This window comes from Oncorhynchus tshawytscha, linkage group LG20 (genome assembly GCF_018296145.1).
Source record: "Oncorhynchus tshawytscha isolate Ot180627B linkage group LG20, Otsh_v2.0, whole genome shotgun sequence".
Lineage (NCBI taxonomy): Eukaryota > Metazoa > Chordata > Actinopteri > Salmoniformes > Salmonidae > Oncorhynchus > Oncorhynchus tshawytscha.
This window is the reverse complement of record NC_056448.1, coordinates 42,029,222-42,043,925: the sequence shown is the minus strand read 5'-3', so window position 1 is coordinate 42,043,925 and position 14,704 is coordinate 42,029,222. Positions and strand designations below refer to the sequence as shown.

At 41.4% G+C, this 14,704-nt stretch overlaps 1 protein-coding gene across 5 annotated transcripts in view; it reads right to left on the bottom strand.

Moving 5' to 3' along the window:
• The window catches only part of pam (peptidylglycine alpha-amidating monooxygenase), a 126,973-nt gene that overhangs the window by 97,711 nt on the left and 14,558 nt on the right, over positions 1–14,704 (bottom strand). For all 5 annotated transcript variants that reach the window (XM_024381497.2, XM_024381501.2, XM_024381498.2 and 2 more), the window contains exons 3-5: positions 10,673–11,401; positions 9,790–9,913; positions 5,101–5,158 (exon numbers count right to left, since the gene is read on the bottom strand). In XM_024381497.2, coding sequence (XP_024237265.1) covers positions 5,101–5,158; positions 9,790–9,913; positions 10,673–10,767 — 277 coding nt within the window. In that variant the 5' untranslated portion in view covers positions 10,768–11,401. The remainder of the gene's footprint in view (positions 1–5,100; positions 5,159–9,789; positions 9,914–10,672; positions 11,402–14,704) is intronic.

Below are 14,704 nucleotides of genomic sequence, written 5' to 3'. Positions count from 1 at the left end.
TCTATAGAGTCATGTCATGGTGGAATGATCTGCTAGAGGTTACTCAGTTATCTATAGATGTCATGGTGGAATGATTACTCAGTTATCTATAGAGTCATGGTGGAATAATCTGCTACCAGAGTTTACTCAGTTATCTATAGAGTCATGGTGGAATGATCTGCTTCCAGAGGTTACTCAGTTATCTATAGAGTCATGGTGGAATGATCTGCTTCCAGAGGTTACTCAGTTATCTATAGAGTCATGGTGGAATGATCTGCTTCCAGAGGTTACTCAGTTATCTATAGAGTCATGTCATGGTGGAATGATCTGCTACCAGAGGTTACTCAGTTATCTATAGAGTCATGTCATGGTGGAATTATCTGCTACCTAGAGTCATTATCTCAGTTATCTATAGAGTCATGGTGGAATGATCTGCTTCCAGAGGTTACTCAGTTATCTATAGAGTCATGTCATGGTGGAATGATCTGCTACTAGAAGTTACTCAGTTATCTATAGAGTCATGGTGGAATGATCTGCTTCCAGAGGTTACTCAGTTATCTATAGAGTCATGTCATGGTGGAATGATCTGCTTTCCAGAGGCTACTCCGTTATCTATAGAGTCATGTCATGGTGGAATGATCTGCTACCAGAGGTTACTCAGTTATCTATAGAGTCATGGTGGAATGATCTGCTACCAGAGGTTACTCAGTTATCTATAGAGTCATGTCATGGTGGAATGATCTGCTTCCAGAGGTTACTCGGTTATCTATAGAGTCATGTCATGGTGGAATGATCTGCTACCAGAGGTTACTCAGTTATCTATAGAGTCATGTCATGGTGGAATGATCTGCTACCAGAGGTTACTCAGTTATCTATAGAGTCATGTCATGGTGGAATGATCTGCTACCAGAGGTTACTCAGTTATCTATAGAGTCATGGTGGAATGATCTGCTTCCAGAGGTTACTCAGTTATCTATAGAGTCATGGTGGAATGATCTGCTACCAGAGGTTACTCAGTTATCTATAGAGTCATGGTGGAATGATCTGCTTCCAGAGGTTACTCAGTTATCTATAGAGTCATGTCATGGTGGAATGATCTGCTTCCAGAGGTTACTCAGTTATCTATAGAGTCATGTCATGGTGGAATGATCATGGTGGAATGATCTGCTACCAGAGGTTACTCAGTTATCTATAGAGTCATACTCAGTTATCTATAGAGTCATGGTGGAATGATCTGCTACCAGAGGTTACTCAGTTATCTATAGAGTCATGTCATGGTGGAATGATCTGCTTCCAGAGGTTACTCGGTTATCTATAGAGTCATGTCATGGTGGAATGATCTGCTACCAGAGGTTACTCAGTTATCTATAGAGTCATGTCATGGTGGAATGATCTGCTACCAGAGGTTACTCAGTTATCTATAGAGTCATGTCATGGTGGAATGATCTGCTACCAGAAGTTACTCAGTTATCTATAGAGTCATGGTGGAATGATCTGCTACCAGAGGTTACTCAGTTATCTATAGAGTCATGTCATGGTGGAATGATCTGTTATCTATAGAGTCATGTCATGGTGGAATGATCTGCTACCAGAGGTTACTCAGTTATCTATAGAGTCATGGTCATGGGAATGATCTGCTACCTAGTCATGGTGGAATATCTGCTACCAGTTATCTTATCTATAGAGTCATGGTGGAATGATCTGCTACCAGAGGTTACTCAGTTATCTATAGAGTCATGTCATGGTGGAATGATCTGCTACCAGAGGTTACTCAGTTATCTATAGAGTCATGTCATGGTGGAATGATCTGCTACCAGAGGTTACTCAGTTATCTATAGAGTCATGGTGGAATGATCTGCTACCAGAGGTTACTCAGTTATCTATAGAGTCATGTCATGGTGGAATGATCTGCTACCAGAGGTTACTCAGTTATCTATAGAGTCATGTCATGGTGGAATGATCTGCTACCAGAAGTTACTCAGTTATCTATAGAGTCATGTCATGGTGGAATGATCTGCTATGATCTTCCTGTCTCATTATGTTACATAATGGAAACAGTTTTCATGGGCACAAAAATGGAATGCTTCTAACCGAAAGTCACCATAACTTGGTAATTAAAACCGAAATCGATACTGTCATTAACGTGGATCTTCAATAATTTTGCAAAATACTTGATGCGCATTTAGTGTCCAGCTGATTAGTTAGGACGTTATATATTCACACATCATCTGATCCAAAGTGCCGAAAAAAAGGAATTTCCAGAATATTTTGGTGTCTCACTCGTTACACCGGTGAAGACAGTTGCAGTGGATCTAATATCCCGAGCCAATTGATGTCAATCAAATACATTTTATTTGTCACATACACATGGTTAGCAGATGTTAATGCGAGTGTAGCGAAATGCTTGTGCTTCTGGTTCCGACAGTGCAGTAATATCTAACAAGTAATCTAACAGTTTCCCAACAACTACCTAATACACACAAATCTAAAATGGGGTAATGAGAATATGTACATGTAAGTATATGGATGAGCGATGGCATAGACAAGATGCAGTAGATTATATAAAATACAGAATATACGTAAGATATGTACACATTATTAAAGTGGTATTATTTAAAGTGACTCGTGATCCATTTGTCCAGTGATTGGGTCTCAATGTAGGCAGCGGCCTCTCTGAGTTAGTGATTGCTGTTTAGCAGTCAGATGGCCTTGAGATATAAGCTGTTTTTCAGTCTCTCGGTCCCAGCATTGATGCACCTGTACTGGACCTCGCATTCTGGATGATAGCTGTGTGAACAGGAAGTGGCGCGGGTGGTTATTGTCTTCGGTTATCTTTTTTGCCTTCCTGTGACATCGGGCGCTATAGGTATCCTGGAGGGCAGGTAGTTTGCCCCCGGTGATGCGTTGTGCAGAACACACCACCCTCTGGAGAGCCTTGCGGTTGAGCGTGGATTCCAATTTCCAAGTTGAAGCGTGGATTCCAATTGGTCAGACCAGCATTGAATTGTTCTTGTCACTTGTACACCCTGTTTAAGTTTCTGCCTATGAGACGGTAGGAGCAAGATGGCGTCGTGGTCGGATTTTGCCAAAGGGAGGGCGGGGTTGGGCTTTGTATGCATCGCAGAACATCATCTGTTGTTGTCTGCTTGATTTACAGCAGGGTCTCGTTAGATTTAAGAGAAAGCATCAAGGTAATAAATTCATGTTTGCATATGTTTTTGTGCCTGGGATTGGACACAGTCTACTGTGTTAAATTGTGTAGGATAGACTATAGAACAACACCCAACGCTCTCCCTATTAATTATTCTGGATATAATTAACACAATATGGTTTGGTAATGAAATAACATGACAAATACATTGTTTTTTCATGTTAGACCTGCAGTTTTTGGAGTAGCCTATTTTAACTTGAATTTGGAGGGCCGAAATTAAAGTACTGGAATAGGACTAACTTGAAAATCAGACATTTCCTCAATTTGGTGCTTGAAAAGTTATTGTAATTATTGTAGCCAATGTATACGTTCTCCTGATCCTTTTTAATGATCTATGATTCCATTTCTTATCCGTTTTTTGTAAGAGATGTGGCCACTTTGGGGCGGCAGGGTAGCCTAGTGGTTAAAGCGTTGGACTAGTAACTGGAAGGTTGCAAGTTCAAACCCCCTGACAAGGTACAAATCTGTCGTTCTGCCCCTGAACAGGCAGTTAACCCACTGTTCCTAGGCCGTCATTGAAAATAAGAATTTGTTCTTAACTGACTTGCCTAGTTAAATAAAGGTAAAATAATAAAAATTGATAATTTGTTGTCGGATAATTCCACGTTTTTTGTTTCAGACCACCATAGAGATTGCTCAGGACTTACCTTACGAATGACTTCCAAACCGTAAGTATTATATCAATTACCTGTAGTACATTTCCATATTTACAGGAAATACTATGTAATCATTTCCTGTCATTTATAACCGTTGTATATGTTCTTAACTGACTTGCCTAGTTAAATAAAAAGGTCAAATAAAATAAATAAAAAACTTTTGTTTGTTTCCCGCCTCTTCAATTGAAGGGTGTTGCGCTACGTAAAAATCACGTATGGTTATTATGATGACTAAAACAACGTTGTCTTTCCATACAAATACATCTATAAAAAAAATTAAAAGGAAGCTGTTTTTTTATTTTATTATCACTTTCTCATTATAACACCAGCGATAGTGAGATTAATGATACCACTATTCATGGCTATATTATGTGTGCCAGCTATAGAAGAATCGCTGTGCATCCAATCTATTTAGTAAGGAAAAGTCCTAATTATTCTCACAATGTAATAATCATTTGAATATCAATGCATTGGCAAGGCTTAAAACATACATTTTTCTCTATACTTTTTGCATGCTTTTTGGGAGTGTGTGTGTGTGTGTGTGTGTGTGTCTCCGTGCATGCTTCGGTCAAATATGATTTAACAGGATTGAAGACAGAGAGTTCTCTTTATTGTTACATGCCAGTGATGGGAGTGGAATGTGGTTGGCTGAGAATCTGGGATGGGAAGTAATCTTGTTGGGAAACCTAAGCTGGACAAACAGTGTCTGCAGGGCTAACTCCTGCCTTCCCATAAACCCAGGCTCATAGACAACACACTGGGATAGGTCAGCGGGATTAAGGGTCACTGTGGCGTTATGGGATTTCATTCACCCTGCCACTTGGTCAAAGACAAAATAAATTGGTGCTTATGAGAGGACGGTTGCCCATAACAACAGGAAGGGGGGGTATGTATCATAGAAAAGTGGTTCCCTTCAGTGGGTCGAAAAATGGGGGACGAAAAGTAAATATCCTAGGAAATATATGCTAGAGAGTTTGAGAATGGATTTTGGGTGAGCTCCTTAAATCGTATCGCTGGTTTGATTCCCGAGACCTAGACTGAGGAACATTGGAATTTGCAAACAACATATTTCACTGCATCTATCCGGTGTGTGTGTGTGTGTGTGTGTGTGTGTGTATATATATTTATTTTATTTATTTTTTACTACATTACATTACATACATTTCATTCGTTTTTTGACATTTAACAAATCACTTACATTGGACCAAGTCTGTCTAACCAGATTCCTTTAAGATTTGGGTAAAAAAAACTCACCGATATAGGCATCCCTGGTTGTCGGTACTGGAACGGCCACACACAAATAGGTGTCAGACTGAAACGACACAGGACACAGTGTGAGAACAAATGCTTCGCTTAGTTACAGAGCAAAAAAAGATCCATAAAGTTTTGGTTAAAAAAACATGTTAAATCATTTTAAAATGAAGTGTTTAAAATAAATAAAGTGTTTAAAATGAATAGTGTTTAAAATAAAGTGTTTAAAATAAATAGTGTTAAAAATATGTTGAAATATAAACTCTTACAAATAAATAAAATTGTACATTTATTATTCTGCTTGTTTATAAGCCATCAATAACGACCAATATTGTTTGTATCGTGCTGCATCTCAGTGCTAGAGGCGTCACTACAGACCCTGGTTCGATTCCAGGCTGTATCACAACCAGCCCGTGATTGGGAGTCCAATAGGGCGGCGCACAATTGGCCCAGAGTCATCCGGGTTAGCGTTTGGCCAGGGTAGGCCATCATTGTAAATAAGAATATGTTCTTAACTGACTTGCCTAGTTAAATAAAGGTTTATATATATATATATATATATATATATATATATATATATATATATATATATATATATATATACACACACACACACACACACACACCACACACACACACACACATACATACATACATACATACATACATACATACATACACACACACATACATACATACATACATACATACATACATACATACATACATACATACATACATACATACGCCGATACACGTTTCACCATGACAGATTCTCTTAAATTCAAAGAGAGTCCTCAGATTAGGCGGATTATCGAGTACAGATACTGAAGCAAAAGTTAAATCCTCGCTCGCTTGAAGTCGGGCAGTTTAATATACGAGTGAACATGACTCTTAAATCACCCTGGCGCCGACCTTGCGTTAACACGGGGAGAAGTACATTTCCTGCGGGGAGTGAAGAGAATAGCACTTCATCAAGACAAAAGACATGACACAGAGCTCTGTGTCCAACCCTGGAGCATCTCTCTCTCTCCTGAAGAGTGACCTCTTCATCTGCGGCCGAGTTAAAACACGTCTATAACTCTCCTCTCATTTGTATCATCTTTCTCTTTATTCCTCAGGTCTCCAGCAGCCTAGCCTACATGTACTGTAAACGTTTGTTGTAGTTGCTTAAATAACAACTAGTGGGCGTTGAATGGAGGAGAGAGGAAGAAAATGGCAGCTGTAGTTCCCTGGGAACAGGTCGTTTAAGGGTCGTTTAAGTGACATATTTGTAATAAACACGACAGGAAGTCATTTCCAGGGAAATGGTGCAATTGCTTAGTTATAGCTGATGGCTTTCGGCTGTCATTTATCAGTCTATTGGGCTTCTATTGGGCTTCTATTCTCCTGCTGCAGCAACACGGTCAAATGATTCAATCAATTCCAGGGGACTGAATTCCCTTCTCTCTCTCTCTCTCTCTCTCTCTCTCTCTCTCGCTGTGATGGCTGTATCTAACTCAGAGTTATTGTAAAAGGTCAGCGTGCATGTTTCTTTCTTGGCACAGCTGGCTTTCTTTCAAAATGGTGTCTCATCAGTTGAGAATTCTCCAGACAAATTCTTGCAGAATGACATCTTGGGGCCTCCCAAGTGGTGCAGTGGTCTACGGCACTGCAACACAGTGCTAGCTGTGCCACTAGAGATTCTGGGTTCGAGTCCAGGCTCTGTCGCAGCCGGCCGCGACCGGGAGACCCATGGGGCGGCGCGCAATTGGCCCAGCGTCGTCCGGGTTAGGGGAGGTTTGGCTGGCAGGGATGTTCTTGTCCTATCGTGCACTAGTAATTCCTGTGGCGGGCCGGGCACAGTACATGCTGACACGGTCGCCAGGTGTACGGCGTTTCCTCCAACACAATGGTGTGTCTGGCTTCGGGGTTAAGTGGGCATTGTGTCAAGAAGCAGTGCGGCTTGGTTGGGTTGTGTTTCGGAGGATGTACGGCTCTCGACCTTCGCCTCTCCCAAGTCCGTACGGGAGTTGCAGCGATGAGACAAGACTGTAAATACCACGAAATTGGGGAGAAAAAAGGCCAACTTGATGTGGGCCTATTAGAACAAAATACAACCGATGTTCGATGACCAGATTCATGATAAAAAACTGGTTGTTCTCAAATTCCCATTTCACACTAATTAGCCAAGCCAAACCATGCTGCACTGGGCTGGTCTGGTTACACATCCACCATAGTTGCTGCAATAAGAGAAAGAAACCATATGAACCAACACTGTACAGCCCAGATCCACACAACACAAAAAGGTACAGATAAAATGTTGACAAAAGAAGCTTCGGAGAAAGTGAATAAAGACTGGCTCAATGCTATCTGATGAAAGGAAAGGGGGAATACCTAGTCAGATGTACAACAATGTATTCAACTGAAATGTGTCTTCAGCATTTAACCCAACCCCTCTGAATCAGAGAGGTGCGGGGTGCTGCCTTAATCGACATCCACGTCTTCGGCGCCTCTGGGAACAGTGGGTTAACTGCCTTGCTCAGGGGCAGAACGACATATTTTTACCTTGCCAGCGCTGGGATTCGATCCAGCAACCTTTCGGTTACTGGCCCAATGCTCTAGCCACTGCCGAAGAACCAGTGAACTGGCTCAAACTGTCTCAATGCTATCTGATGAACAGCCAGTGAACTGTCTCAATGCTATCTGATGAACAGCCAGTGAACTGTCTCAATGCTATCTGATGAACAGCCAGTGAACTGGCTCAATGCTATCTGATGAACAGCCAGTGAACTGTCTCAATGCTATCTGATGAACAGCCAGTGAACTGTCTCAATGCTATCTGATGAACAGCCAGTGAACTGTCTCAATGCTATCTGATGAACAGCCAGTGAACTGTCTCAATGCTATCTGATGAACAGCCAGTGAACTGTCTCAATGCTATCTGATGAACAGCCAGTGAACTGTCTCAATGCTATCTGATGAACAGCCAGTGAACTGTCTCAATGCTATCTGATGAACAGCCAGTGAACTGTCTCAATGCTATCTGATGAACAGCCAGTGAACTGTCTCAATGCTATCTGATGAACAGCCAGTGAACTGTCTCAATGCTATCTGATGAACAGCCAGTGAACTGTCTCAATGCTATCTGATGAACAGCCAGTGAACTGGCTCGATGCTATCTGATGAACAGCCAGTGAACTGGCTCAATGCTATCTGATGAACAGCCAGTTCACTGGCTCAATGCTATCTGATGAACAGCCAGTGAACTGGCTCAATGCTATCTGCTGAACAGCCAGATAACTGGCTCGATGCTATCTGCTGGGCCAGAGAAAGGGCACCTCCCTATAGATCGAGGGGTAGGCAAAATACAACACGTGGGTCGGATCTGGCCTGCGAACCCATTCAAACCGGGCCCCGGGAGGTTTCCCCAAAAAATGAAACAGTATATTATTTCTTTATTTAGGGGGAAAACAACACTCCAGTCACTCTTGAACATTTAAAACGAGATAAAAAAAATATACAAAAATTACAATGGACCTTTTTCTGGCCCGCAAGTTGATTTTCACAAACGCATAGGTCACAAAAAAATCTGTGGCCTTCCACTGAGTTTCAAAATCACAACGTGGCCCTTGAACCAAAAGGTTTGCCAACCCCTGTGATAGATCAATAGCACAACAGTACAAGCTGACCACTAAGTTAAGAGAGTTTAAGGTTTGTCTTCTCTGAGATGTTCTACAAGCCAGTAATCCCCCTTCAGCATTCACAGTTATCAGCCAACACTTGCCATGGATGAATCATTGGCAGATGACTCACACAGACCTGCACTGAGAATAATAATAGCTCACCCTCCCCTCAACTCTCACATACACAACCAAAACAGTCCCAAGAAGACGCAAAGCCCGGAGCCCGATGACAACAGTTCCGCCATCGTGTAAAAACTGAACTCTAAATGTTTCTCACTAGCCTAAACACAGGCTTGGCTTTTGGAGAAAAGAGAGAGAGAGCGAAAGAGAGCAAGCGAGGAGTGGAGGGGGTAGAGAGGGGAGAGAGGAGAGAGAAAATAGTGATAAACCAGAGATCTTCCCCTCTGTGGTTTTCTCTGCACATTGCAGCAGCAGGGAAAAGACCGGAGGCTGAGGAGCCAATTAGCTCTTGTCTGCAACAGAGAGTCAACTTTAATGACTGCATTACTGTAGGATCAATACGGGCCAAACAAACATGGCAGGAGGACTGGCCCCTGACGCAACCCCATGAGGAAATCATGTACAGCCACATGCTGAGAAAGAAAAACATTGTACGGCCATCATCAACATACCTTCCTGATATGAACCAAGCAAAGCGGCGAGTTTTTCTGCACTTAGGAAGGAGATGTCTGTCAAGTCTATGAATATTAATATATTAGTCATTGTCTAACCTTTACTCGCTGATCAAAGTCTCGATAAAATCTCTTTGACATTAGAGACCTAAAGGCTAGTCAGACTAATGTTGCATCATGGAGAATGATCACTGATTTGATTTTCAAAAATGGTTGAATAGCCTAACAGGCTATGTAGACTAGTGTAGATAGTGTTCTTTGAAAACATATGTAAATAAACGTAAAACTGAACCATCAAACCATTGAGCGGGGGAAAAAACTAGATCTGACAGACACTGGGTTGGTTTGGGTTTTCCACAGGGTTGTTTTTGACAGTCAGAAACATGGGGACTCACCACCGTGGGGGACACCCCCGGCATGCGGACATCCAGGGAAAAGTTGCCTGATTTGGACAGGACCATGGGTTGTCCCGTCCTGGTAGTGCAGTCGTTGGGCTCCGAAGAGGCACTTTCCTGATACCTGTCCGACGGGGACAACAGTGAGAGAAGAGGTTGTTAGTGGAAAGCGACAAAACAACCTCGGAGAAAACTATTACTAATGAGAGAACCTAACAGCCTGATGCGTTGAGGAACTCCTAATGATGAGATTGGAAGTTTGCAAGATGAGCGTACTTCACACACAAACACCTAAGACTCAAGAGAGAAATGGAGAGAACACCTCCAGAAAAGTAGGTTAAATGAAGATACAATTGTTTATAGAATTACTTATAGGCATATCTGCAATTGACTGATACTAATCTACCCAGAAGGCTATTTGTGTGGTCACCATGTCTACAAACAGTGTCAGTGTCTGTTTGATGCTGAAGCCACCTCCTGCGTCATTTGTTTGTTCATCATGTAGCCATACAAACATGGGACAAACACATCCGGCTTCCAGTACCTTGTGACTACAGCAGGCTAATTGCCATATAATTGTATAATTAACAATTGTTTAAAAAGTGCATGAATTCAACATCATTCAAAAAAAAGACTAACTTACAAAACATTGATTTCAGAAATGCATTAAACTTATCAAAATCTATTTATTTCATAAGTACACTGAGCTATTTCAACTTAATTTAAATAAGTATAACACATATAATACAAAACTCAAAGAACACTCGAGATTTCCAAGCGACATCTGTTCACACCACTCACATGACCCCACTAAATCTGCCTTTCCCTTTCAATTGCATTTCAAAACCCCTTCTAAACAAATCAACACTGTCCGTCCCCTTACCTTTTAAACCTGTGCAGGGGGTTTGTGGCACCGTCCAAGCTATGGCTTTGACAGATGAGCGTCAGCACCACCACGCCACAAACAAGGACTCCCATCTCTGACTCTAGCCTCTTGTCAAGCGCTCCCTATTCCTGCTTCTAGCCTGCCGGGTTAACTGTAGAAGACTGGGCGCTGAGCAGAGCGTCACAGTGCTGTGTCTGGGATCAGCTGTGGAGCCTCACTGACGCTGAGCGAGAGAGAGGAAGTAACCAAACAAACAGTAGCAGGTCCTGGATCAGGATTAAGACAGATGGAAGAGCCAGATGGAAGGGTTGTTCCTGTTGGCAGTTCACACGCTGGGGACTGAAGGAGTAGGAGGTTGTGGCTGTGGTTGTGCACACCACTCCTCTTCTCCAGGCTCCAGGCCACTAGGGCTAGGCGTTCCTTTGTATTTTCTCTGCCTTTCCGAGTGAACTGAGCACACAGAGGCGGGACTACCCTCTAGCGCTCCCTCCCCCTTCCTCTCTACTCCTCTTCTCTTCGGAATTCTCGTCTGGCACAAGTGGCTGTAACGCGGCACCTTTCCACTCTCCTCTTAGCACCCAAGTTATCCAGTGAGAGAAGAGGCGAGTAAATGTGAAGAGTGGTTGGTGTTCAGAGGTGACAGAGAGATGAGATGAAAGGAAGAGTAGATCAGAGTAGATGGAGAGAAGAGGCGAGGAGGGCGCAGCGTCGGTCTCCAGTCACAACCTGTAAAAATAGAAGCAGACGTGCTCAACAAGAGGGAGGGTGACTAGATGACTAACGTGCCACTGACTGTGCCTGTCTGCCTGCTAGCGCAAACCGCTACACCCCCCCCCCACCCCGCAAGCTAATGCTCCAGCGGGTTCTTTAATATACTACCATTATCATAAGAGGCAACACGGAAATGCTAGTTGTTAGCGTTAGTGCCCATCCCTTCAGATGATTGAGCAGCTAAGGTGGTTTGAGTTGGGGGGGTAACGGTTGGTTGGGAATCACATGCTATCTGTCCTTGCCTTTGAAATTTCATTAAATATAGATGACATTGTACACACTCTTCAGTGCTGTTACTGTGCTGAATCCGCAGACGGTAGCAGCTTCTATTTACTCTATTCTGTGGGCTTGTCCGGGATGTGAAAGCGGAGGGATAGAGGGGAGAGAAGGAGAAGCCGCAGTAATCCAATCAGATTTCCCCGGGGGATTCACACCCTTATTAAGGAGATCCAGTTGGTCACCAGCAGGAGCAGACAGCTAGTATAGGAAACTGTCAAGGAGACCTATACCATACCGTACTATACCATTCTATACCTTACTATACCGTGCGATACACGACCGTGCTATACTATACCTTGCTATACCATACTATATTATAACTGTCCATACTATACCTAACTATACCTGTCTATACTATACCTGTCTATACCTTGCTATACTACACCATACAATACATGTCTATACTATCCCTGTCTATACTATCCCTGTCTATACTATCCCTGTCCATACTATACCTGTCCATACTATACCTGTCCATACATTACTATATCTGTCTAAACTATACCTTACTATACCTTTCTATACTATGCTACATCTAATTACACCACACCTTGCTATACAAAACCTTGCTACACTATACCTTATTATATCTTACTATTCCTTACTGTACTACCCCTTACTGTACTATACCTTGCTATACTATACCTGTCTATACTATACCTTACTACACATTGCTATATTATACCTTGCTACACTATACCCGTCTATATTATGATACATCTTATTATATCTTATTATATTATACCTAACTACACCGTACTACACGAGACCATACAGTACCTTAATATACCTCATTATACTATACCTTATTATAGTATACTTTACTATATTATACTATATCGTAATATACTATACCTGTCTATACTATACCGTACTATACCTCATTATACTATACCTTACTATATTATACTAAACCTTACTATAACTTAATATACTATATATACTATACCTTACTATACCTCGTCATACTATACCTTACTATATTATACCTTACCCGTCTATACTATACTAAACCTGTCTATACTATACCTTAAACGCAACCTTACTATATATTATACTAAACCTTACTATATTACACTATATCTTAATATACTATACCTTAATATACCTTGCTATACCTTACTATATTATACTATACCTTAAAATAGTACATCTTAATATATTACACCTTATTATACTATATATACTATACCTCGTCATACTATACCTTACTATATTATACCTTGCTATACCCGTTTATACCATACTAAACCTGTCTATACTATACCTTAAACGCAACCTTACTATATATTATACTAAACCTTACTATGTTACACTATATCTTAATATACTATACCTTAATATACCTTGCTATACCATACTATATTATACCTTAAAATAGTACATCTTAATATACTACACCTTATTATACTAAACCTTACAAATATTATACTATATCTTAATATACTATACCGGTCTATACTATACCTTAATATACCTCATTATACTATACCTTACTATATTATACTAAACCTTAATATAATACATCTTAATATACTATACCTTATTATACTATATTATACTAAACCTTACTAATATTATACTATATCTTAATATACTATACCTGTCTATACTATACCTACTATATTATACTATATCGTAATATACTACATCTTAATATATTTCACCTTATTATACTATACCTTGCTATATTTTACTAAACCTTACTATACTATATCTTAATATACTACATCTTAATATACTATACCTTACGATACCTTACCTTACTGTACTATACCTTACTATACCTGTCTATACTATACCATACCTTACTATATTATACTATATTCTAATATACCTTACTACACTATACCTGTCTACATTATACCTATCTATACCTCATTATACTATATCTTAATATTTATTTATTTCTCCTTTTCCTGTAGTCCACAATCATCTCCTTAGTCTTGGTTACGTTGAGGGATAGGTTGTTATTCTGGCACCACCCGGCCAGGTCTCTGACCTCCTCCCTATAGGCTGTCTCGTCGCTGTCGGTGATCAGGCTAACACTGTTGTGTCGTCGGCTAACACTGTTGTGTCGTCAGCAAACGTAATGATGGTTTTGGAGTTGTGCCTGGCCATGCAGTCGTGGGTGAACAGGGAGTACAGGAGGGGACTGAGCACACACCCCTGGGGAGCTCCAGTGTTGAGGATCAGCGTGGCAGATGTGTTGCTACCTACCCTCACCACCTGGGGGCGGCCTGTCAGGAAGTCCAGGATCCAGTTGCAGAGGGAGGTGTTTAGTCCCAGGATTCTTAGCTTGGTGATGAGCTTAGAGGGTACTATGGTGTTGAACGCTGAGCTGTAGTCAATGAACAGCATTCTCACATAGGTGTTCCTTTTGTCCAGGTGGGAAAGGGAGTGTGGAGTGCAATAGAGATTGCATCATCTGTGGCACTGTTTGGGCGGTATGCAAATTGGAGTGGGTCTAGGGTTTCTGGAATAATGGTGTTAATATGAGCCATTACCAGCCTTTCAAAGCACTTCATGGCTACGGATGTGAGTGCTACGGGTCTGTAGTCATTTAGGAAGGTTGCCTTTTGTGTTCTTGGGCACAGGGACTATGGTGGTCTGCTTGAAACATGTTGGTATTACAGACTCAATCAGGGACATGTTGAAAATGTCAGTGAAGACACCTGCCAGTTGGTCAGCACATGCCCGGGAGCACACGTCCTGGTAATCCGTCTGGCCCCACAGCCTTGTGTAGGTCTTACTCACGTCGGCTACGGAGAGCGTGATCACACAGTCGTCCGGAACAGCTGATAGTTCGTCCCAGGGCATAGTGGGATTTCTTGTATACCTTACTATATCATATCTTACACCTTACTATACCTTAATATACATTACTATACTATATCTTACTACACATTACTATATCTTACTCTACTGTATCTTACTCTACTGTATCTTACTATACTACACTGAACACAAATATAAATG